This window comes from Doryrhamphus excisus, linkage group LG9 (assembly GCF_037039965.1).
Source record: "Doryrhamphus excisus strain RoL-2023G ecotype Guam linkage group LG9, RoL_Dexc_Guam_v1.1, whole genome shotgun sequence".
Lineage (NCBI taxonomy): Eukaryota > Metazoa > Chordata > Actinopteri > Syngnathiformes > Syngnathidae > Doryrhamphus > Doryrhamphus excisus.
Genome location: NC_136365.1, coordinates 1,534,734 through 1,561,123, shown reverse-complemented (window position 1 = coordinate 1,561,123; position 26,390 = coordinate 1,534,734). Strand labels below are relative to the sequence as shown.

The window sequence follows — 26,390 nt, the reverse complement described above, 5'->3', positions numbered from 1 at the left end:
GTTCTCACTGTGTATGTGTGGGTTTACTCCGGGTCGAGTGGTTAGTGCGCAGACCTCACAGCTAGGAGACCAGGGTTCAATTCCACCCTCGGCCATCTCTGTGTGGAGTTTGCATGTTCTCCCCGTTTTCTCCGGGTACTCCGGTTTCCTCCCACATTCCAAAATCATGCTAGGTTAATTGGCGACTCCAAATTGTCCATAGGTATGAATGTGAGTGTGAATGGTTGTTTGTCTATATGTGATTGGCTGGCGACCGGTATAATCCATTGCTACACAATTTATTTTTTCTCTTTAATTAGAAAATAACGACATAAACACAGGGAGTAAACAAACATTCAATGACAAAACATAAGAAATGTATATGTGCCAACATGTCAAAAAAATATGAGCAAATCATCAAGGGTAAGGATTAAATAAATTCTGCATCTCCCTACTGCTTTTGCGGACATGTTGAATTGTGCAAATGTACAAAAGTGCTTGAATATCGGCTTCATGAGCTGACATCTTCAGGTCGCATTTGTGTTGTGTGTGAGCTGAAAGCATTTGAAGTGGAATGCACTCAAAACTCACGGGAGCCATCCAAGTTGTAATTAGGAGCAGAGCTACATCTATATTGTATGACGAGCACAAACACAGACATGAATAAGGAAAAGAGAAAGATGCTGTGAATAAAACATTAACGCTACGATAATTCCTCCCCCAATAAGAATTCTCAATCACGACCCCCACACGACGTTTGAACTCCCTTCGTGTTTACTGTAATGTTTTTAGCACACAACAGCAGAGGTGGTGTTGTTGCCCCGTCAAGGGGGAGCACAACCAACACAACTAAACCCTTTTCTTCGTCTTCCCACCCTGATTACAACTGGGTCCGTTCCTCTCTGACTTTCTTCCCACGCTCCCTCGTGTCTTTTTGTCTCCCCTCAACATTGTCCTGTGCCCTCAGGTTAGAGGTTCTCTCAGTTTACTCCTCTAAGTCTAAAAAATAAAGGACAAGAAGAGACGGGCAGGATATTGAGAGAATGAGAGAAGGGCAGGGCAACCAGGCCTCTCCGACCTCCTTCTTTTGGACTGGCTGGCTGGATAACCGGCCTGAACTGGTTCTCACATAGGTGAACCAGAGACGTGTTCCTTTCTGCCTGTGGACAAAAAGAACTCTGGTGGCATTCCAGAAACAGTCAGCAGGTACCGGGGAAGTGGGCGTCCATGTCTGCGTGAGCAAGTCAATGTGTGTATGCCTGTCTCTCAAGACCTTTGAGGCCTGGACCATTGCCAAGTTCATCTGTTAATGGACAGCTACAGGAGAGGTGCCCTACCTCGCCCCCCCGTCCCCCTTTCTTCCTGTGCTACCCTCCAACAGCCGTGCCTGCTCACGACCCCCCCCCTTAACCCCCTAACCCCCAGCTAGGGCTGCCCAGATACAGACCTTTACTCACCCTCCTCCTCTCTGAAAGCTATATCATTCCCTTTCTCCTCCTGCACACTGCCCCACCCCCACCCCCACCCCTTCCAACTCTCTGCACGTCTCCCATTCAAGATAAACACAGTGCTTCAAGTTCAGAGGACACCCTGGGACCCTTTAACAAAGCCATCTATCATGCTGTCTCCATGAGACGCCTTAAAGCAGACTCTGCTACCTTCCTATCCGAGCGTGTGCAGGAGCGGGGGGCACATGCAGGCTGGACATGGACAGACGTAGACCAGCCGCCACGGCTTGCTCACCCTTACTCTCCGTACTATCCTTTTTTTAAACCGAGACTAAAACTGCCTGCTTGAAGTCCACCATTGAGCAAAGAACAGTGCGTACACCTGGTTTTGGTGTAGCCATTTTCTCTCCACACCTCTGGAAAAGACTCGGCTGACCCCTTTTCCATCCCCCCTGAAGTCCAACTGCGAGCCGATTAACCAAACTGTCAACGGTTTAATAGTCTGGGAATAAGAGACAAACTGAAGACCTCCGAGCGGCGTGTACACACAGCAGAGATTAGGAATCCTCCATGAGAGAATGGGACGGGAGCGAGGACTGAACACACCCTAACGACACTTGCATCATACGTATAGAATATGGGTCAATTTATCGAGATAACTTGTTACCAACAAAAATGAGAGTAATAACTTCAACCGTCATTGATAGAAATACACCTCCTAGATGAGCGTTTTGTCCTAAAAGAATGGATCAATGCGCAGCACACACTGACTATGGGAGTACCAAAATAGACGCTTACACACTGATGTTTGTAAACAACAGTATATGTTACATCCATGCATCGTCTATGCCGCTTATCCTCTATAGGATAATAATAGGAGCCTATTCGGGGGAGAGGCGGGGTACACCCTGGACTGCTCACCAGCCAATCCGGCAAATATAAACAAACAACCATTCACACTCACATTCATAGGTTAATTCATTCATTCATTTTCTGCCGCTCTTCCTCACGAGGGTCACAGGGGTGCTGGAGCCTATCCCAGCTCTCTTGGGGCGAGAGGCGGGGTACACCCTGGACTGGTCGTCAGCCAATCACAGGGCACATATCAGCTCATGGGCACAATTCAACATGTCCGCAAAGCAGTGGGGAGATGCAGAACTTATTTAATCCTTCCCCATTGATGATTTGCTCATATCATATTTTTTGTACATGTTGGCACATATATATTTATATATCATATTTATGATATATGATATATATATTCATATTGTCATTGAATGTTTGTTTACTCCCTGTGTTCATGTCATCATTTTCTAATTAAAGAGAAAAAATAGAGATTGTGTAGCAATGGATTATGCTTTACCATGGCTAGCCAATCACAGGGCACATATAGACAAACAACCATTCACACTCACATTCATACCTATGGACAATTTGGAGTCGGCAATTAACCTAGCATGTTTTTGGAATGTGGGAGGAAACCGGAGTACCCGGAGAAAACCCACACAGAGATGGCCGAGGGTGGAATTGAACCCTGGTTTCCTAGCTGTGAGGTCTGCCCGCTAAACACTCGTCCACCGTGCCGCCCCACTGGATAATTGGTGACTCCAAATTGTCCATATGTTTGTCTATATGTGCCCTGTGATTGGCTGGGTGTACCCCGCCTCTTGCCCAAAGACAGCTGGGATAGGTTCCAGCACCCAGCACCGACCCTCGTTAGGATAAGCGGTAGATGAATGAATGTCTCTGTGTGGATAGTCACTTAGTCTTGATGGACCTAGTGGATGGGAACCATGTTTACAAATTAAATCATAAAAATATAATTTTTATTGTATAGTGTACAGTGAAACATATCAGCCATGTTGCTCGTTCCTACGCCTGTTTTCACATAGAAAAAAGGATTGCACAAAATGGTAAATTGGAGTGCATTTAAGTTGAAGAGCAAACTTTTTTTTTTTTTACAGCTTAACAACTGTGACAAGAGCTGCCTAATCAACTTTTGACACTATGAAGTTCACTGTGGGCACTAGAGTGGGGTTTCCAGTCACGCCATGGACACACATTTCCTTTGCTCCCTGTCTTTCCCCCCCTTTCCTGCTTGTCCTCAAGTCTCCCTCTGACACACAGTCAAAGCAGCATCTCCCCCAAAAGCCCAGCAGCTGCTGTCCGCTCCATCCCGCCGGAGAGGGGGACCAGCCTGCCGGTTTTAGAGCGTTAAATTATCCATTAGATGTTATCAAGTTGTAGCAGGGCCGTGCCATTCTGCTAGGAAGCATCAATCTTTCATGAGTCCCAGGCACGCCGAGCATGGGGATATACCACCAGAACTTCCCAACCACTCCCAGCACACCAGCGGCCCCGCTCAACTCGCTGGCTTGCACGCAAACTTAAGACATGTACACACAGTCGGACGGGCATCCATGCACACAATCAACAAAAGCACATGCTGACATGAATGCAGTCGGGTACACGTTCTTCCACTCAAGCTCTCCAGAAAAAAAAAACGGAATGAACCTTATTTAGGGAACATCAAGGCCAACAATTCTTGTCTTGTGTCTGTCATAAGTCACCACTGTTCACCCGCAAAACAAAACTTACATTTTGCAAAGCTTCTAAAAATGTTAATGCCACTCCCACATCCGCACCCGCCAGTCCCCGTGCACTTTTCTTTTCAACTCATCTCAGCCTCTAGTCTTGGCCTGACAGGCTGGCAGGGCAGACATGTTCAGAATGCGCTCCAGTAATGGGCTAATCAAAAATGCAAAACAATTGGCAATTACCGTGCAGGGCCCTAATGGTCATTAGAATTTACAACAAGGTAATGAACTGAGAGTCAGCGCAGTCTATGCATATTCATAAAGCAATCAGGCCTTTGAAGATTAAAGAAGCGCTTCAAATTTAAATGAGGGCACCAGCATGTTATCAGTGAGATTCAGCCTGCAAAAAGTAAAGGGTGCCTGGGACGGGAGTGTGCATTTATGAGCGTTAGCACATGTGTGTTTGGGTCGGGGCTCGTTGTGGACGAGGTAATGCGGTGGATGTTTAAGTACGAGTGTATTTGTGTGTGTTTTCCGACAAACATCTTTGCACGTTTGAAACTCCATAAATGCCTTATAACGCATTCAACTCCTAAATCAAAGCGGGCGCCGTCTTGTGATCATCATTAAAAAGATTCAGGCGTTTAAGTTAAGATGTGCTGCTAACTTAAGCTATTACAAGGCACTGCACTTTTGAACGCAACCTTCCCAGAGGAAAAGATCGCCTATTAGGATACGTGCAGCAGCACACACGCTTTGTGTGTGCGAATGAATGCTTAGACCAGGGGTGGGCAAACTTTTTGACTCGCGGGCCGCATTCATATGACAAAATTTACGGGGGGGGCAGACTATGTATTTTACACGTAACAGTCCACCTGGTATTATTGTATCTGTAAAATTGTCATGCAATCTGCTATTATTATTTATTATTTTATATTTATATTTAAATATTTTAAAAATAATAAAATATTATAATAATTACAATAAAATTAAAATAATAATAATTATATTATTATTATGTAAAATATGCAAATATAACAATAATATTATATGATTAATATAATAATTAGCATTAATATAATAATTATAATAATCATAGTAGTTCTAATAATAATTATAATAATCTAATAATAATAATTATTATTATTATGTGCTTGTGTCCCTTTTTTCAGGAACACTTTGTAAACAACAGACCATGTCAAAAAATGAAATTGATAAAACCATCAAAAGGTTGGCTCAGGCCATGATGCCAGGTTGTATGTTGAGTTTAAATGAAATACTTTGGAAGGATTGGGCGGGCTGTATTCAAACACTTGGCGGGCCGGATGTGGCCCCCGGGCCGTAGTTTGCCCACCCCTGGCTTAGACGCTCCCTCACACACATTCAGAGAGAGGTGAGTTTTCGCAAGTGTAAAGTCAGACACAGGCTGGGCCCCCCCCATATGGGTCTCATATCTATGTGCGATAAGGGTGGCAAGACACAGCGGTATAGACCACCACCCATTCAAATACAGTCACGGAGTCATACATTACCACATACACACACACACACAAACACACACACACACTCGGACAGGCCAAACCCAGCACTGGGACTTGCAATGGAGAAGATAGTGGTGCAAGAAAGACTAAAGACAGATAGTGACCAGGATCAACGGGTTCACATTATCACAACGCCCTTGTATATGTGACTCTCTGAAGGCTTCGGCATTATCATCATGGCGGTGAAGAAGACAAAGCAAAAGGTACCTCGGCCCCACAGCCTTAAATACAAGTCACAATAGCGACACAGGAGGATGACCCGACACACTGAATGGTGAAACACGGTATGATAAACGTGCAGGAACACGGAGAAACTACATTCAAAGTCATCCTGTTCAATCTTTAGCCTGAATGATCCTGACATTTGGGGATGAAAATGACCTTGTCAAGGTCTGTTTCTGTCCTAAACCAGGGATGGATACGGAAAACGGTACTTTTATAGACAATCTCATCGATACTACCGAGGAAATCAAAAGGTACCAATGATTCGGTACCTAAATGTCATAACAGAGGAAGATGAGGCGGCAATCTTTACACCAACAAACTCAAGCTACAGAAAGTAAAATAAGTCATATTTTTAAATACACGATGTGAATACAATAACATTTACGTGACCTAATAATGACCAAAAAGATCAAAGAGCTATATTTTAACCAAACCACCAAAACATCACTTTTGTGCATACTTTTAATACCAATGACTGAAAATCACAATAAATCAGTAATTTAGTAATACCTTATTTAGTAAGTAACTAATATATCATTGACATATTATTACAAGTAATTCACTACAAAGTAGACAGTTTGTATTTCAATAAGTCATAACAGACACAATATGTCATGTGTCATTCGTATGGCTGTTCTAGAAACGGTTCTTTGTCATGTCAAACATCATCCAAGGGTGATTACGTGTTTTTCAGGTTGCAAGTACTTTGTACGTGTTTGTGTGTCATCTGTGTTTCTTTTTTTTTTTTTTTTTTTATGTTTTGCTGGTGTCAATTTTGGGCAAAATGGGCAACTCCTATTGTCGTGTCGTAATTGGTGCACCCAACACACATTCGGATTTCATACATCTTCCGTACGTCCGGTTGTCATCTGTAGGCTATAATGATGGTCAATCTACCACATTGGTATTTTTTTCTGTCAGGACCACACGAACCAAAGATGCCACCAATCAGTAATGGATGATTTCTGCGAAAAATCAAGTGATCGACAAATGCTGATTTTTAACACAGATCCCAAAAGTCGATGACCTGTGGTCCCCCAGTGATCCCTGCAGTGTAGTGTCTTGGCCTCAGTAACGTCTTGGGCAGCGTCCTGCTCCCACTTTCCCACCGTAATAGCACGTAGCTCCAACTTCTTGTGGAGCACACAAAAAAGTACAGAAAATCGTGTACCGGATATTGGTACTATAGGTAAAAGTACACATCAATAGTTGTACCATCACCACTTCCGTCTTTGCTGCTGCCTGCCACTTCCGCAGGTACAGCTGCATCAAAGTCATTTTTTTGTGTCTTCTGCTTCTGTTATGTCTAAAAATAAAGTCATTAACCTGCAGGTGGTGAAGTTGGCGGCTGGCGTGACAGGCCTTGACGCTGTCAGATGACCCCCGACCCCCGAGATGTGACTTGTCTGCCACGCTATTGACAGGACAGGCTTTTTTTTCTATAGATACATTTTTTATCCTGTGTGACTTGACTGTCGACAAACATGTTGGGGGGGTAGGGGGGGTTTCTGAGGTATGGGTGTGTCGTGTCTGTTGCATGACACACGCGTGTGCTCAATAGACAAAGCTGGCGGCGTGATAATGAGCTCTAGATGTTTTTTAGAAGGTGCAGACATGCTAACGTTGCCTGAAAGAGCGAGGGATGAGCGTGAGGGAGGGACAAGAGTGTAAGGGGGGGGTGAAATGAAGATCGTATGTTTCTGACAGATCTTATCAAGTCACTACACATGATGGGGCCTCTGCCACAATGCATTTATTACTGACAAAACACTGGTTCACAGATGGGGGGGGGGGGGTTACACAGTGTGTGTAACGTTTGAGTAGAGGGCAGGTGTGGGTCTGTGCACATTTGTGGGTAAATGCATGCTTTTTAGTGTGCATGTGTGTATGCCCTGTGTGTGTGTGTGTGTGTGTGTGTGCATACTTCAACTAGCCTCCACCTGAATGGCCCGAGGCTGTGGTACCAAGGTTGTTAGAAGACAAACAGAGACACAGGAAGCCCAAGCCAGGAGCCCCGAGGACAGCACACACACTTTATTGCATACCTACTCATAAGTACACGTACTCGCCCGTTGTCTACCACACACACACACACACACACACACACACACACCTGCCACCTCACCATAGGGTCTGCTTCCTAAGCCCGCAAAACATCACTTGAACACGCGCACACACTGTGCACCTTCTCACACGCAAGTATTTAGGCCCAGCCCGTCCCCCAGGACCGGTACTCTGTGCCAAGTCTGGGCTGGCATGGTCCACAGAGGGGTGTCCTGAGGCAGGGCTTGCCAAGTCAAAGACCCTTTCATGTTCAGCTTGCACGCCCAGGGTAGTAAAGCTTTAACAAATAGCCCGCACACACATGCACACAACGCCATAAACATTGAAGTGGTTAAAATCGTACTTGTACACGTACGCGCGAGCATTATTACGCTTGCAGATTCACACCCAAGATGTTAACATCCACTTCACTTCAGCGCTTGTATGAAGCCAAAGCTACTGGCCTGCATAAATGACATAACTCTCATTTTATAGTAGGAATCAAATGTGTTATTATAATCCATCCATTTTCTATTGTTGCTTTTCCTTACAAATGTCGTAAGGGTGTGCTGGAGCCAATCCCAGCTACTTCAGGGAAGAGGGTATACCTCTGAGGTGCACGACTAATTTTAGGGCACATATAGACAAACAACCATTCATACTCACAATAATACCTCTGGGCGATTCACACTAGTCTCCAATTAACCTAAGGTGTATATTTTTGGAATGTGGGTAGGAAACCGGAGTACCCGGAGAAATCCCACGCACACACGGGGAAAACATGCAAACTCCACACAGAGATGGCCGAGGGTGGAATTGAACTCCGATCTTCCCAATCTGGTCAACATGCTAACCGCACAAAAAGTCACAGACGCACATTTCATATTCATAAACGCTTCTTCTCAAAGTTATCAGGATGAAATTAGTTTGCAATAGCATTTCTACATTGTGGAACAGGGATCTCAAACTCACGGCCCGCGGGCCGGACGCGAGTCCCCCACCTTGATATGAAAGTTTAATTTGTTTTTTGATTTGCTATTTTTCCGTCTTATTTTGTGTTGAAAAATAAAAATTAACATGAAACATTTATTTAATAATTTAATAATAAATAAATAAAATAAATAAAAATTTATTTGTTCATTTGTTTTTTGATTTGCTTATTTATTTTTCCATCTTATTTTGTGTCAAAAAATAAAAATTAACATTAAACATTTATTTAATAATAAATAAAAATTGATTTGTTAATTTGTTTCACTTGTTTCATTTGTTTTTTGATTTGCTTATTTATTTTTGCATCTTATTTTGTGTCAAAATTAACATTAAACATTTATTTAATAATTTAATAATAAATAAAAATGTATTTAAAATAATTGATTATAATTTAATGTTTTATCAGAGCTTTTGCAAAGAACCAAAGCACTGAAAGAAGTGGAGGGTATAGCACAAGCATTGAAGACTATTATATTATACATATATATATATTTAATATAATTAATATTTATTAATATTTTTATTATAATTTTTTTACATTTTTTCTTATATATATATATATATTTTTTTTTTTTTTAAACCTGATGCAGCCCAGCCTCACCCAGACCCTAGCTCCAGTGGACCCCTGTGGAATATCTTACTAAAATTGTTTTTTTCCTCACTGTACATTGATGTCAAGGTAATTTAAGATATGCACCTACCATTTTTTTTCCACTGGAATGCATTCAAACTAAATATTCTACACATATAATAGTTAAATTATAAACATGATGTTATTACCTCTCTAAATAACATTCATTATATGGATTCATCCATTTATTCATATCTTCGTGTGAGGCAAGCAGCATTAAGCACTCTGGGAGAAAGTGATGCTAGTGTAAAAGGCAGGTGCAGAAGCATACAACTATCAACTATAATTTCAGTATAAAAAAACTGTTTACAATAAACTGCGAGATTATAGAGTTGGTTCAAAGTGAAAATACTAAATAATTCACCCTGCATGTTTTACCTTGCAGATAATTGTGCCATCATTTTCTTCTTTTTATTCTAAGAAAAGCCCTTTTCACCTCACTGTAATTACCCCCCCCCCCCACCAACAAGATTTTGGGCTTTCCATGCCCCTGCTGTTTACCTTTATTAAAAATTGTCAGAGCCCACGGCTAAAAATAGAACCAAATTCATCAGAGCCCAGAACTGTAGGATCCAATTACAGTAATTTTTCAGACAATGGATATTGTGAATGGATGGAATAGCGTGCGTCTGGGTCTTTTCAGTATCAATTAAAGTGATCACCCCAACAAAGCACTGTATGTGAACTTACAAAGCCAACCATATGCGCAAACACACACACACACACACACACACACATGCCGGATACAGGAAAAAGACGTCACGATCAAGAAGCCTCTCCACCCCCCCAACCCCTTACACACACACATATTACTCACCCCTCCAAACCCCCCCTGACAGATACCCAGTGAGTATATGTGTAAGCTGGTGAAGGACAGGGGGACTGGTGGTTTGGAGAAAACTGGCACGGTTCCAATCCCAACCCGGCTAAATACCTTTGTCTCCACAACAAACAGGACAGGCAAGCTGCTGCACGAAAGACGCACAAAAGCCTCAGAGAGATACTGCGAGAAATCAGGTTTTTCCTACGTCTCCACGTAGTCGAACAGGGGAAAGAAAAGTGGCTGCCATAATTAAGTTAGCATTGATTCAAAGTCAAGCTTTCAGTATCGGCGTCCTGGAAAGGATGCGGAAGTGTGAGAGGGTGTTCGATTGGGTGTTACAGCGGCCTCATTAACACACCGGTGATGCTAATGTCGGGGTGGATAAATGACGGCCATATTATACAGAGGATCCCCGCACATTCACGGACGGCCCCGCAAATGACACTGTAATTCATAATCATTGCAAAAAGTCCAAAAAAAAAAGGTCAAATTTACAGCATGCATGTACCACTGCTAAAAAAGCCCACATTTTTTACATGTTTATATCTATATATCTATATATATGATTCCATGTGTTCATCAATTAGCTCAAATTATCATTAATTACCGGTGAGTATCTGTACATTTTATACAGTCAAACATGCTGATTAGAGTCTGAGTTATACTGAAGAGAAACAAGAGAGCTGAATCTAATCTAATAATTACAACTGTCAGTCTTATTGCAAATGTTGATCTGAAATCAGAGAAGAACGTCACCGTAGCAGAAGGGTTTTGGAGAGAGAGAGTGCTGTGTGTCAAATATAGACATTTCTACTGCTGCATCAACTGCTAGGATTTTTGTTAGCATTAGCATTAGCATTAGCAACATGGCGCACAGTGACGTAATGATGGTTGCATTTAAATTATTAAAAAAATGTATTCCAAACAAATAACACTTTCATTTGCATTGCATCACAATGCAATATAATCCATCTGAAACATAGTTTAGTGTGAGAAACGGTCATCTGCCGTGTTTCTGGGCCATCCATAATCTGGAGACAAGCTACGTTGTCCCTGTGCATATCTTAAATTGTTTATCATGCAAATGACGACACGCAGGCTGCTCTGCCCTCTCCTAACGGCCCAGGGCTCCAGACTGCAGACCGCAGCCCCCAGCTGCAGCCATGAGACTTCCCAGACAGCCTCAGCTGTCCCATTGAGGCACAGGTCTGGCACCCCCCACAACCTCGGGTTCGAGCGTGCTCCTCGCTGATTTCGGTAGCGCCTACAACCGATTACCATTTGTATGACGTCATTTTTGCAACAAGATACATCAGACTACACATACTGTAAAACAGGGGTCGGGAACCTTTTTGGCGAAGAGAGCCATGAAGGCCAGATATTTTAAAATGTGTATCTGTGAGAGACATATACTTTTTTTTTAAACATTGAATGCAATAAAATGTGTGCATTTTTATGTAAGACCAACAGTTTTAGATAATGGGCTCTAATTACGTAGACCAGGCACACTACCCCACGCCAATGGGGTGTGGCCAGCACACTTTCATGAGCAGCGCAGTGTCTAATAATAAACCAAATACTTGTTGCCATTAATACAACTTTTGCTGCTGCATAGTTTTGCACCGTACTCCGTAGACGTATTTCATAATACCCATTTCATAACCCAAAAATACATTTTTATTGTGGTAAGAAATGCTTGAGAGCCAGATACAGTCATCAAAAGAGCCCTACCTGGCTCCCGAGCCATAGGTTCCCTACCTCTGCTGTAAAACATAATCCACTGGAATGTAACGTTGCCAGCGTGTAGGAAGAGATTCCGTGCCTCATCTCGCACAGAGCAGGGAAAAAGAACATGGCAGCGACCATATGCAGAACGGGGTGGCTCACTGGCACTGCCAGTCGGCATCCATCAATCTCGGTTGCAGTACAACAGAGGTGGGAGGGGACGGCTTTTTACTGCACACGACTGATATGGACTCTTTCTCACAAGCGTGACTGCATCTTCTTTTCTCAGACGGAACTGCTCTTTGTCATATTAAAGCATCTTTTTTTTTTTTTTTTTTTATCAGCCTGGACCGAATGGAACTATTCATAAATGGAGCCAAGCAGTGTCTGCGTTACACAATATCCAGCTACATGAGGCCTATAAATAAATATCTGCCCCCGATGTGAGCTGCTGACCCTGCGACATCATGTGAATTGTGTTGCATGAGGATCTAAATGAGCAAAGAAAAGCATGTTCAAGCAGCTGACAAGGCCAAGAGGCAAGTGGGCTTCATATGAGTATGAGGATGTTTGTGTGTGTGTGTGTGTGTGTGTGTGTGTGTGTGTGTGTAAGCCTGTGTGCACTCACACAGAGGGCAGATGTTTAACAAACTGCACGCTAATGAACAGTGGTCATTCATTGCAGCACGGAGCTAACTAGCTAACAACTCCAAACAGCGGTGCCATCTGCAGAACCGCGGATCTCGCTAATACGGGGACAGTAGCGCACATTGTCGAGCGGCGTTCCGTGCACATTTAGCCCGAACTGGCTTCAAATTAAACCACCCCTTCCAAGCCAATCAGGCCAAACTGGCACACGGTGAGGAAATGAATAAACATCTGAATAGGCTTTGCCGCTACAAAATCAAACCCCACCATGTAAAACCAGCCATAAGAGACCCACGCTTGTTATCACTAAAGGCCCATTGAGTCCCAGTGGACCGCCAATAAAAACCAGCAGCATTAACAAGGCCTTAATTACTCAAAATCACAAGGATTGGAGCTCCGAAAATGACCAATTTCACTCCAAAAATCAGCAGAATTCTATTTTTATTTATTATCGGTAAGCTTTATATAGCAGATGTTTTAAGGAAGAGACGTGACGGTGGAATAATGCTGGAAGGGAAGGAGAGCGATGCATCCCTCCACAGGATCTATGCACATCTGTAATCCATTCCTTCTTTACATAATCTCTTTCTTTGTCTGACTCTGTGTGTCGTTTTTCACTGAAAATGTTTCCGTTCCTCACAATAATTGCCAGGATGGTCAAGCTGAAGGACACTGAAAGGCCTGCAGCAGACACTTCTGTAGCCCAGCCCCCCCCCCACACACCACCCCCCACCCAAAGCTTTCTTCTTTAACTCCTCCGCGGCGGCCATTTGTGTTTTTACCTGTGATATTCTCCTGCTTGGGGATTATTCCTTGCAAGGGTGCAGATAAACAATCCTCGTCCTGCTGCGGCGACACCTGAACGGCCACCTCGACAGGGTGACACGCCCTACGTGGGTGGTGGGTCCTCGAGTGCGAGGACGATGTGGAGAGGGGCGAGGAGAGCGGCGAGGACGGCGGCCTGTCGAGAGGTTTGTCCATACAAAGGCCGCCGTGGCACTGCCTCCGTTTGTGTTCGATGAACAGAAGGATGTCGGCCAACGGGAAGCGGGACTGGCACTGGCCGCAGGTCAGCAGGTCCTGGTCCCCTTTTCGGGGTTCGCCCTGAGCAACTCCCAGTCTGGGGGAGTCCTGACAATCTTCGTCTGGCACAACACCTGATAGCGGCTCAGCTGGAGGGAAGAGGGGGAAAGACAAGTCAGCAGAATGTGAGATGTAAACAAATCACGTGGCGTACGCGCACAGCCACGTAGAAACACGGCGAAGAACCACAGAAGGAAAAGAAAGAACTTCGATAAGCTCAGCAACCAGGCAGCCAACGATTAAGTTGCTTGACCCTCTTTATTGTGCTGCCAATCTCGCTTTTTAATGAACCTAACACCTCAGAGAATCAAAAAATAGATTCTAATTTGAGTTCAAGATGATTGGACCCCATTTCGTTAAAAGTGCTGGGATCTCGTGAACCATGGTTAGACATTGTGGGTTGGATGTGGAGTAGGTCCCTGAAGTACCAACAGAGAGAGAGAGAGAATTCATCTTCGCCACATGGTAAATGACATTGGACCCGCCAACTGGGATGTTGAGATAAGATGTGATGAATTCTTGCCACTGGTTCAACCTTTAATTCCATGTCAGGTCAGACGAGAAGGTGTTGGGGGACTATGCAAGATAGGGTCTGCTACCTGTATGTTGGACTGCATTAAAGATGAGGGAATTCGCCGCTCTTTTGCTGAAGCTTATCTTAACCAGCTTACGCCACGGACATCTGCGAGGTGTGTGAGGTTGGGTTAAGGAGAACCATTTCCTTCAAAACCAAATCATCTCATTTTTGATAGCGAGCAAGAGTCATGTGAATAAGTTTCAACGGGAAAATGTAATCTTTTTATTAGGCAACTGCACCAGAATTTCAAGTGGTTTTGGGTCGGTGTCGTAGTGGGCCACTATAGAGTGGGCAAACGGCAATAAACAGCAGGCTGCAGTCACTAAATATTGGTACAAGTAAACCGTAGGTCCACTCTACTTTAATAGAACACTGATGCTGCAAGCATTTTACGTGTATCTCAATATATAAGCTGCCTGTCTTGCTGTGCAAAATTTTAAAAAATGTAAAATTAATTTAAAGTAAGGCCCTGGGTTGGTAATAAAACCAGGAAGTGTGCAATTACGTACATGAGACGTGTGCTAGTTCATTGCGTCGTGTCAGCATTATGAATGCTTGAGAGCTACACAATTAAAATATATGCATACTTAAGTCATCATATATATTCTTTAAATGTTTTCATTGGATACATCTGTTTAAAATATAGGACATTAAATTCAAGGAAATGGAGCCTTTAGGTGAATACACGTTCCCCATGACTATATTATTCTCTATTATTACTATTTCTACAAACACAACATAATGTATCTCTACTCAAGTGTTAATCTGCATTGCTTTAGCAAAGCAATATAGTAATAATAATAAAGTGGCTCAAGTTCAAGTTCATACAGGAGTACAAGCATAGTGCGCCCCCCACTGGCAAACACTATGATAGCAGTTTCCCCAACAAATGCATACGTTCTACGAGAGCATAATTGCTTTCAGCCGACCCGGAAGGAACGGGGGCACATTTACGTCAAATACATTTAAGAGAAAAACACATATATGGCAGCAAATCAAGCAAAAAAAATGACTACGTGCTTTTATTTGGCATCGGATAGATTTACTTGGACGCGCGTAAAGGTGCATAGCCTATACTGTAGCACTGAAATTCACTGATTCTGTGAATATAAATATATACACATATGCTAATACGACGTAAAGGCACATTTATGTCATATTTAGAAGGCTCTTATAGTGACACACGCAAAATAACACCGCGCTGTGGACAAGTGGGTATGTAAACACCACTTCCTGACCCAACCACGGAACAAAACTCTTGCAGCATGGACGGGAATTGTGATTGTTGCACATTTCTAAACACTCCAATCTGCTCATGTATCGTCAATAATGCCCTTTCGGGGCTAATAGAAACATACTTTGTTTCGTTATACAACACATTGAAGTTATTTCGTTGTTTTGACAGCTTTTCGATAAAAACCCAATTGGACCCCCAACAGTTTGGAGTCTTCTTCCGCGCATAAAATGTCTCACGGGAGAACCCCTTTGTAAAAATAAAAAAAATAAAATAAGGTAGCACATGTTCACAAAGAAACAAAAAGCACTTACGCGAAAAGTCCCGTTTGCTCAAGTGCTGGGGTTTGCCTTGCTTGCGGCGAGACATGTTGGATCAAGTGGCGGCTTCTCAGCGGAGATCACATTGGGAAATCCAGGTAGACTCCAAGTGAAAACCTCTTCATGGATGCGTCTGACCGTCCGAGAGGAACACCAAAAAAAAAGCAGCAACGGGGTGAGGTGGACACCAAGGATCTCACGCACAACACAACACGGCCAAGGAGGAGTAGCGCGCTACGGGTTGCGTGTAGGAGATCCTCATGACTTTTTGCGCACAGAGAGAGTGGTGGTGGTGGTGATGATGATGATGATGATGATGGGGCGCTCAGTGAGAGAAGACCCCCCCCGACCCCCCCCTCTTCTTCCCTCCTCCACCTCCTCCCCTCTCCAAACCCTGAGCTGCAAGTTCAAGTGTGGACGTGACGTTCCCGCGAACTTGAACGTCAGGAGATGGGCTAAAGTGAGCCTTGAAGGGAAAAGGTGGGCAGGGCCAAGGCGGCCAGTGGGCGGGACCACCCAACACATGCACCAATGGGCACTCATTATGGGCTACCTATTGAAACCGAGGAGGGGTGACACGCCAGTGGGCAGAGGATGCAGGGGGGCTGGACTAGGACTAGGACTAGGACTAAGACTAAGGTTTATGATAGTAATAAAGAACACTGTTGTGATGTTGTGAGGTTATCATAAATACTGTAAGACTATTGCAATTACACAAATTCAGAGTAATCCACAACCCAACTCTATTGGTTATACTTGTACAGCAAATGTAATTGTTGAATAATGAAAAAATCTATATTTATACCAATTGTATGTATTTTTATTGTACAGTATGCAAACAGTGTAAATAAATTCTATTAAGTAACTGAAAGTGTTGAAAAAAACTTCCTTATGTAAAATGCATACAAGCAGTCATAATGAAAACCCTCAATATAAATAGTACATAATAAATAAAGTACAGTGCTAACCATTGTATATGATTGTATATATAATATTATTGCATGCATGCCCTGTAAATATGTAAACAAACAGTATAAGACAAGCTTATTAGAGGCACGGTGGGCGAGTGGTTAGCGCGCAGACCTCACAGCTAGGAGACCAGGGTTCAATTCCACCGTCTGCCACCTCTGTTTGAAGTTTGTGGGTTTTCTCCGGGTACTCCGGTTTCCTCCCACATTCCAAAAACATGCTAGGTTAATTAGCAACTCCAAATTGTCCATAGGTATGAATGTGAGTGTGAATGGTTGTTTGTCTATATGTGCCCTGTGATTGGTCGCCCACCAGTCCAGGGTGTACCCCGCCTCTCGTGTTCACATTTTTGTCTTTATTATGGGAAAATGATTTGGTTAGAATCGGGCCTTTTGGAACAAACAACAAATGACACTAACCATAATGCTTCCACTCTATTGAAATGCATACAAATATATATTGCAAGCTATTGTATATACTGTTAATATACAGTATGCAGTTATTATCCAAAATATAAAGTGGATTGATTATTGGAGGACGCTTACGTTCCATATTGTATCAGCATAATTACAAGTGTTGATTTATTTTTTTAATTTCTTTTATTTCTGGTCATAATGTAGTCTATATTTTATTCATGTAAGATAGTTGCATGCAAGCATTCCTATGGAGTCATTATGCAAACCCACAGTGTAAAGCAACTGGTTTGTTACAGGATACACAGTGTTGCTAAATTACTTCCATCCATCCGTTTTCTATGCTGCTTGTCCTCACTAAGGTCGCAAACGTATGCTGGAGATAATCCCAGATGACCTTGGGCGAGAGGCGGGGTACACCCTGGACTGGTGGCCAGCCAATCACAGGGCACATATAGACAAACAACCATTCACACTCACATTCATACCTATGGACAATTTGGAGTGGCCAATTAACCTAGCATGTTTTTGGAATGCGGGAGGAAACCGGAGTACCCGGAGAAAACCCACGCATGCACGGGGAGAACATGCAAACTCCACACAGAGATGGCCGAGGGTGGAATCGAACTCATGTCTTCTAGCTGTGTGGCCTGCACACTACCCACTATTTCACAATATGTTTATTTTCATTATTATTTTTGCTGGCGTTTGTTTGCCTGTTTGTTTGTGCTGGCTTTCACTTTGGTTGAAACTGTCGGGAATTGCCAGAAATGTGATATGGATGAATTGATTAATTGTTGGGGGCGATCCGGATCACCGTCTGGATACAATATTTTTTCAAGGATTCTTTAACATTGTGAGATAGGACCAATTTTGCATAAAATACCACCAAAAAATGGTAAGGGCACTTGAAAAAAAGTTCTACAAAATATCAAAGACTGATCCAGATAATGGAATAATTCCAGATACTATAATCCAGAATTTGGAAAAAAAATAAGGGACCTTTGGCATTTTCACCATCGGAAGACAACAAATGAAGATATAAACATTCATCCAACATCATTAAGACCGTGTGGAATTGGCTAAAGATTCAATTATTATATAAAACATAAAATTTAAAAAAAAATGTATTTTGCATGATTGTATTACTTGATATTTTGGCGCCATCTAGTGTTCTTGTCAGTGAATAAATATAAATCTTCACGCAATAAAGGGGCATTTTAATTACATTTTTCAAATAATTAAATCTATGTTTTTACAAATATTTTATGGTTGATGACTTTGATCTAATTTATCTATAATAAATATTTGTAAGAGGGGATAATAATGATGATGATAATAGCAAGTTTTAAAAAGTATATAGTATTTAATCAATTTGATAAACCATTCCATGTGGTATTTGTTGTTTAAACATGGCACCACTTTAATATAAGGTTGTAGTATATGGGTCACTCGGAGTTTGTCACTTGTGTAGTATTATGTAACCGTATCATGTTCTGCAAGTAACATGAGCACACAGCGCCATCGTGAGGCCAAGACGCCACAACGTTTACTGGGGTTGGGCGGCCGGCTGAAAGAAAGAAGCACCAGCAGCTCCAGTTTGGTCCAAGGTCCAAAAAGCGAGTACATAGCGGATGATAATTCCCCTCACAGCAGCTGGTGAGTCGAATGGTTCCAAATGTTTTCCTGCCTTTGGTCCTGATGCGAGAGGCTCATTTCTCCGGAAGGATTGTGTTGAGATGAGCATCGCTATGACGAGAAGGCTAGCCTTAAATGTCAACCATAAACGGGCAAACAGGCAACGTTCGCGGACGGATTAATTTGTTTTAAATGAGCCTGACTTATCCAGAGCGAGTGTAAATCATTGGCGGTTATGCGTAGGGATCAACACATCGTTTCCGGATTAAACATAATTAATGGTAGTGTAAATAGCACAACACGGCCACGTATAAACAGTGGCATCGGCGATCTGATGTGGTTATTAGAATAGCTTGTTTCTCTACGGAAATTAGCCCAGCACAGAGCTAATTTGAAGCCGCTGTCATTGGCTGACTGGCCGTCAACTGCCTCCTCCTCTGCGAGCACAATTGGTGTGTTGTCATTTCCAAAGGCGACTTTCAGCACATCCGAGCATGTAAATGTGTGCTCAAGCGTCTAACAGGACACCAACCCGCTCAAGCCACGGCACTGAGACTGTGGAATACATTCCTCCCAAGAGGAGGGAGGATGTCAAGTTGGGGTGAGATGATACTCTTAAAGGAGTCTCGGTTACTGTATGGCCAAACGTCCGGAATTATTGCCCACTATTGCCGCCATGAGTCAGCAAGGCCTGTTGTGATGCTATTGCAGCAAGTCTGTATGACTGTGTTGAGTCGGTGTGTTATTGTGATATTTGTGCAGAGATTTACAAAAGTTGAATTTTTTTGCATTAAATTATTATTTGGGGTGAAAACAATATTCTACAAGAGGTTTTTGTTTGGTCAGAAAATTAGTTTCATTTACTTTTTACTGTGGACCATGTGACTTGTAGACTAATTCATTCATTTTCTACTGCTTTTCCTCACGAGGGTTGCGGGGTGCTGGAGCCTATCCCAGCTGTCTTTGGGCGAGAGGTGGGGTACACCCTGGACTGGTGGTCGGCCACTCACAGGGCACATATAGACAAACAACCATTCACACTCACATTCATACCTATGGACAATTTGGAGTCGTTAATTAACCTAGCATGTTTTTGGAATGTGGGAGGAAACCGGAGTACCCGGAGAAAACCAACGCTTGCACGGGGAGAACATGCACACAGAGATGGCTGAGGGTGGAATTGAACCCTGGTCTCCTGGTCTCCTAGCTGTGATGTCTGCACGCTAACCACTCGACCGCCGTGCAGCCGACTTGTAGACTATTCCAACTAAAGTTAAAAAGTGGGACAGGAAAGAAATGCAATTTTTCCAATGTTCACTGTAGTTTTTTAAATTGTCATTATCAAATATAATACGTATATATATAGATATATGTACATATATACAGTATATACTGTATGACACTTACATTACAGTTAATCTTATTGTGCATTTTATTTCCTAGGAATGCAAAGGGCACCGATGGCCCAGGACTAAGTCCTGGAGTCCACCACAGGAACCGTTGAATAAATGTCATGTTTTCAGTATCATCAAAATGACTGCACAAGCCATTTAAATTATTGATTAAACACTCAATTTCTACCGTTAAAACATAGTAACTGCATAAATAAACAACAAAAAACCGAACCGCTCGGTATAGACAGTCCTTTCGGGAAGACAGAGCTTCTGTTTCAACAATTGAAACAATTAGTTGATTAATCGATGGTTAATCCAATTAATCGGCAACTAATTTGATAATCGATTGTTTTTTGTGTATGTATGTAAATGGTGTAATGTAAAAGGTTGCAGACCCAGCAACTAACTGCAGGTGTTTGCTTCATATTAAAACGATCAATTGACACAACAAGTTTCAGATAAATTGACTAAAAAAATCCATCGATTAATCGAAAAAATTGTGTGCTGATGTTTGCTTGGTCACAAGTGTACATAGTATTACCAAACAAATGTACTTAGACATAGACTTGTATTGGACCTGATTATACTATGCACTGAATGACTGTACATCTGCAGTACCCTTTTTTCAGCAGGATGCAATAAAGGTCTAAGGTGATCTTGAAGGGCAGATATGAGTCTGACATCTTGGTTCTTGGTGAGTGGCGGTGGGACACGCCATCGTCTCCCCAGAGAGATGATCTTTGTGGGGAGAGACGACTGTGAACTCATGCTTCAGGTAAAAATGAACTACACCGAGCTGTGGCTTTATTGGAATCCGATGCATTGAGATGAGCATGGTTGGCAGTGATGGGCTGGATTTTGTGTGATTTAGTCCCGCAGTGTCGACAAGCAACATGCTGTCATCAACTACGAGGAAGATACAGATGAACACAAAGTTAAGGACCTGGGGAGCTTAAATGGGGTAAGTTTTGGTCTGTAATGATTAGCTATATCAAATTTAAATGTACAATTGTTGGCTTCAATTCGGGCCGCACGGTGGATGAGTAGTTAGCATGTAGGCCACACAGTCAGGAGATCGAGATTCGATTCCTTCCACATTCCAAAAACATGCTAGGCTAATTGACGACTCCAAATTGTCCATAGGTATGAATGTGAGTGTGAATGGTTGTTTGTCTATATGTGCCCTGTGATTGGTTGGTGACAAGTCCAGGGTGTACCCCGCCTCTCGCCCAAACACAGCTCCAGCAAATATTTACAAATATTTATAGCTACAAATATTTAATCAAATATAGTATATATTTCAGAAGTATTATGTAAAGCTACAGATTTTCATTGATTTTGTTCTAAATGTTACTGTAGACAAAGTTTAAAAACAAGTTTGGCTAAACACAGAGCAACTACATAGCTGTTAAAAAGTACAGTATCGATATCGGCCAATACTTGCTTTAGAATGACGATCCCTTCCGCCAATCAGCTCCGCCCCCAGCTGTAAGCATTCAGAACAACCATATCTGCCTTGTGTGGGACTTCCTGTCTTTGCGTGGATCGTGACGAATGAGTGTGTGCACACTAATTGTCCAGCGGACCCGAATATAATATAACCTGCATTTTACAGACTGTTTTTTTTTTTTAGGAATGTTATGTTATATTCGGTTCAGCATGAAACAAAATAGTTTGTATTCTGTAATATTATCTCAGCAACCTTGTTTTTGCTTGCAGACCTTTGTCAATGATGTGAGAATACAGGAGCAAATATATGTCACGCTGAAGATCGATGACAAACTGAGGTTTGGTTACGATATCCTTTGAGCGTGTTCTTGTGTAGTACTGTAATATGATTAGTGGCACTCTTCTACATTATAGATCACGCCATTACCACAAGCTTCTCGCTATGCAAACATCTCGTTGTCATTCGCCTTAACTTGTCCCACATACCAACTTGTTTACTGTGGTTCGTGGAGAGCTACTTATTCCTGAGGAAGCCCTAAAGGTGAGACTAGCTGCATATATATTATACATTATGTGGCAAAATCACGACTTTGTATCTTAATTGGTAGGTTCCATTCACAGCACTCATTGAATGCTCCTGTTTAGTTAAAGACTAAATAGGACAGCTTGAGCCTCTGTACTACAATAAACTGGATGGATGAGAATATTCACAAACAATGATGTATTTTCATGCATACATTTTTACCCAAAACATATTCCAGAATTTCCAAATGGTGTATTTTTTTGACTACTGTCAGCTCACCTAGCTACTCGTTTCTCCTCTGTCAGCACGAGAAGTTCAGTAGCCAGCTTCAGCTCAGGAGGCCTGTAGAGGGCGAGTCGTCAAAATCAGAAGGCAAAACCTCCGAGGCATCAGTACCTGTGTGCGAGGGAGCCTCTGCTAATCCCCCAGAGCCCAGCAGAGTTGAGGAAAAGATGACAGGTTGGTAATCAATAAAGATAAAGTGCCATGGATACATCTCAGTGTTATTCCATGTGTATCACTCGTATTGTAATGGTGATGCTTTCATTTATTATGCATCCAAGCTATATTGGAATTCACAGTTAAACGTGTCCAAAAAAGGAGTAGAAAGTAGTGGAATTATTATTTTCTCCTTCTTGTTATCTTCTTAATGAGAAACATCATGAGATATCTTCATGTTGCCAGGCAATAGTTGTAACCTATTAACTAATCATTACTGTGCAGACTGTGAGTTAACCACCCTTAGCTACTGTATATTGAGGTTGTGTATTTCAAGGAAACAGTTGAATGTCTCCATGTTTTCCTCCAGTTTCATTTCTGCTGTTGTTTCGATGTTGTCTGTTCTGTGCACGTCACTCTACTCACCTGCACCGCGCAACTTTTCTTTCTTGTGTTCTTTTTGCTGTCCCTCCTCTGCAAGCCCAAGTGACACGTGTGTGTGTTCCTCCAGGGGATGTTGCGGTGTTACACAGGGGAACGCCACTTTATGGGCAACCTGCCTGGTGGGGAGATGGGGATGATGATCACCACCCTGGAAAGCCTGAAGAAAAGAATTTGAAGCGTGAAAAAGCTCAAACTGGTAAAATAATACTATTTACATTATCTTTTACTTTTTTACTAATGTACATTATCTCATGATAAGTGGTGCTTACATTCAGGGTCAAGTTTCACTTCCTGCCTTTTAAACTATTTCAGGTTAATTGATTTTTACTTGTGCTGTTGATAGATTAAAATATTTAATCGTGACTAATCACATATTGTCTGTAGTAGTTAACTCATAAATAACGCATTTAATCACTGATAGAAGTGCTATTGATAATAACTAATCGATCATTTTAAAGTATCAACATGAAACTGGATAATTTGCTTCATTAATTTTCTTTTTTTTTAAATCTCAACACAAAATGGTCCTCAATGTATAAAAAACAAACACAATGTACAACAAGTAGGTATTAGTAAGGTAAACTGTCCATCATTCAAATGTTTATCTTTCTCACAAATCGTAATTGTGACTAAAATTACAAATAAAGGTTTGCAAAAACACCCAACAGTAACTGAAATGAATATTGACAACTCAGTTAGTTTTAGAACTAGGTCTTCATAGTTTATCTTTCACTCCCAAACACTTGACATAGACATACACACAAACACTCTTTTACACACTTTATCACTTTTCTCACTCTGGCGACACTTTCAACATGCAACTTTTATTCTGTCATCTTTGACCAACACAGAATTTCAGTGAACTTATTATTAACACGTTCATTTTGACAGGCCTAATTATTAGTAATCACCATATTGTATGCAAAGAGTTGAGAGGGTAAACTAAGTACTAAATGCATTTCATTGTTTTATATCTACCAGACACCAAGAAGACTGCAGACAAGTCAAAGTCTGCCCAGCAACTAACCTCGACTCAGGAGCCAAGCTACTTTGAAATCCCAACCAAGGATGGTCCCTCAGCAGGTAAAGCTGGCGCTGAGGGCCCATCACAAGACCAAGAGGTCGGTACTTCATCTGGGCATGCATCCTTCACCATTGAATTCGATCCTGGAGCATCAGGCAAAGTTACGGTCAAAGATCGAGTGGCAAAAATGGGCCTAGATACGAAACCACGCCCGAAAAAGGGAGTGGGGGAGGAGCTGAGTCCACTTCAGACAGCCATGGTGGCAGCAGAGGTCAAAGTAGCAGATTGGCTGGCCCAAAATGAGCTGCCTTTGACTCTCAAAGAACCAGCTGCAGAAGACGGCGGGGAAAGTGTGAAGAGTGATGTACCTGTTCAGCTGAGGAGTCTGAAAGGTGCGTACATGCGACACAAATGACTGTATAAATATGACTAAAAATGACGTTTTATATGCCAGACAGCAAACACGAGGACGGAACGCAAAGCGACTCAGAGAACGCACTTGGTGAGCAACGCAGGGCTGCCGCTCTCGAGGAGCGCACGTGGGGGCTTTGGAGCGGACCAGGAATGAAGATCAGGGAAGGGCGAGCTAACGTACCAGAGGGACTCTTTGCAGAGGAAGAAAGCCCCGCACGCCGTCGCAGGTCTTCGAGTACAAAAGTGGCAATCGGCTTTGTGGAAAGGCAACATGGTGTGCCAGATCCACCGAGTAGTCGTGATGAATGCTACCACCACGGAGATGACTGTAGTGACAGAGGGACATACACCATTGAACTGGAAAATGGAGATCATGAAGAAGAAGAGGCTAGAAAAATGATTGACAAGGTTGGAATTAAAAAAAAAAAACAACTTTCACGTCCTATCGTTTGAAGTACAAGGTGTCCCAAAATATTTCACATCATTTTAAAAGCAATTATCTTGAAAACTACTAAGTCCAGCTCAACGCTGACCGGAAAACAGAACAAAAATAATCATTGTATGAAAATTTCAACAATTGACAAAATTATTGGCCTGCAAAATGATGTCGATTTTTTCAGGACACCCTATATTACTGTTCACTGCAATTGGCCATTTTTATTTTCATATATATTTCAGGTATTTGGTGTAGATGAACTGGAAACCGTGCGTGTGTCCAGAGGGGGAGTTACAGACCTGCGAGAGACCCTCCCTTCCCAGAGATTTGATACCAGAGACAGTGGAAAACCTGTATGCATGGAAACAGAGGTACAAAAACACTCATTTTAATTACCATGAAAGTGTAAAAGTATTGTTCTGCGTTATTATATTTTTCCTGGGTTTTTTACATTTTTGTTTTAGTTTTGCTTGTGGGCTCATATGAGTATAACCCAAGATGTTGAAAATGGATTCGGCTCCAATGGTAATGGTAATGGTAATGGTAATGGTAATGGTAATGGTAATGGTTTTATTTCATTTGAACATGCATCAGATTACAATTGAGTGCATCCCATAATCAGTTCCCAGTTCCACATGTCCAAAAGGAGTAGGAAGAAGCAAAGCTTATTAAATCCTACCCCTCCATCTGGTGCTTTTACAATCACTAACTGTTACATTTGTTCACTTCCTGCTTTCCATAATACAGTTTAAGGTTTTTTTTTGTTTTTTTTTTTATAATGCACCTCGTACCGAAGTAGGAAGTGATATGAGCATCCAATGCCATAATGGGTACCATAGTAAGTGTCAATATAGTGATATATATAGCACATCATGACTGGTTCAAGACCATAGTTTCATTCCACATACTGAAATGCTATGGCTTTTTAACGTAGTCCTAGCATAGAAGTGTTTCAAACGTAGTTCTTCCCTGAGATCATATTTCTCCTCTCTTGTAGAGAAGTATTGGATGACTTTTTTAGGTAATTGGTTATTTTTAGCCTTATGCATTATTTTAGCTGTTTGGAAATTAACTATATCAGCAAGTTTAAGTATTTGTGATTTAAGAAATACAGAGTTAGTATGTTCTCTGTAGGCGGCATAATGAATTATCCTTACTGACCTTTTTTGTTGTATCTTTTGTATAACTCAAGTGAGAACTGATTAACCGGGCAGAGGTCTACATTCTTATTTTAGATAATTTTGCTATGTAATCCTGGTACATGCTGCCTTTTTCTAGGTACTGCCCGAGGAGCTTGTGGTGGGTGGTCCTCGCTGGGTCTCGCAGTGGGCTATTCTTGCTGCCAGCCACATTCGGACAGACCCAGAGGGATCGGGTGGCGAGAGTCACAGTTTAGTAACCGACAAAGGTACTGATCTTAAGTGTCACCGAGAAAGATTTATGT

General features: G+C 42.1%; 2 protein-coding genes across 7 annotated transcripts in view; one reads left to right on the top strand and one right to left on the bottom strand.

The window, feature by feature from the left end:
* LOC131110505 (BCL11 transcription factor A-like) overlaps window positions 1-16,246 on the bottom strand; it is a 43,487-nt gene extending 27,241 nt beyond the window's left edge. Inside the window, exons 1-2 of the mRNA XM_078793162.1 lie at window positions 15,799-16,246; window positions 13,373-13,762 (exon numbers count right to left, since the gene is read on the bottom strand). Coding sequence (XP_078649288.1) covers window positions 13,373-13,762; window positions 15,799-15,853 — 445 coding nt within the window. The 5' untranslated portion in view covers window positions 15,854-16,246. The remainder of the gene's footprint in view (window positions 1-13,372; window positions 13,763-15,798) is intronic.
* Window positions 16,247-18,739: 2,493 nt separating this feature from the next.
* The window catches only part of cep170ab (centrosomal protein 170Ab), a 15,167-nt gene continuing 7,516 nt past the window's right edge, over window positions 18,740-26,390 (top strand). Inside the window, exons 1-11 of one of the 6 annotated variants that reach the window (XM_058059490.2) lie at window positions 18,740-18,845; window positions 20,848-20,993; window positions 21,090-21,179; window positions 21,938-22,019; window positions 22,153-22,208; window positions 22,496-22,649; window positions 23,140-23,268; window positions 24,054-24,488; window positions 24,551-24,918; window positions 25,189-25,317; window positions 26,225-26,354. In XM_058059490.2, coding sequence (XP_057915473.2) covers window positions 20,889-20,993; window positions 21,090-21,179; window positions 21,938-22,019; window positions 22,153-22,208; window positions 22,496-22,649; window positions 23,140-23,268; window positions 24,054-24,488; window positions 24,551-24,918; window positions 25,189-25,317; window positions 26,225-26,354 — 1,678 coding nt within the window. In that variant the 5' untranslated portion in view covers window positions 18,740-18,845; window positions 20,848-20,888. Of the gene's footprint in view, window positions 19,426-19,944; window positions 20,994-21,089; window positions 21,180-21,937; window positions 22,020-22,152; window positions 22,209-22,495; window positions 22,650-23,139; window positions 23,269-24,053; window positions 24,489-24,550; window positions 24,919-25,188; window positions 25,318-26,224; window positions 26,355-26,390 lie in introns of those variants that run through there. The other 5 variants (XM_058060337.2, XM_058058722.2, XM_058057892.2 and 2 more) reach the window with 5 other exon arrangements.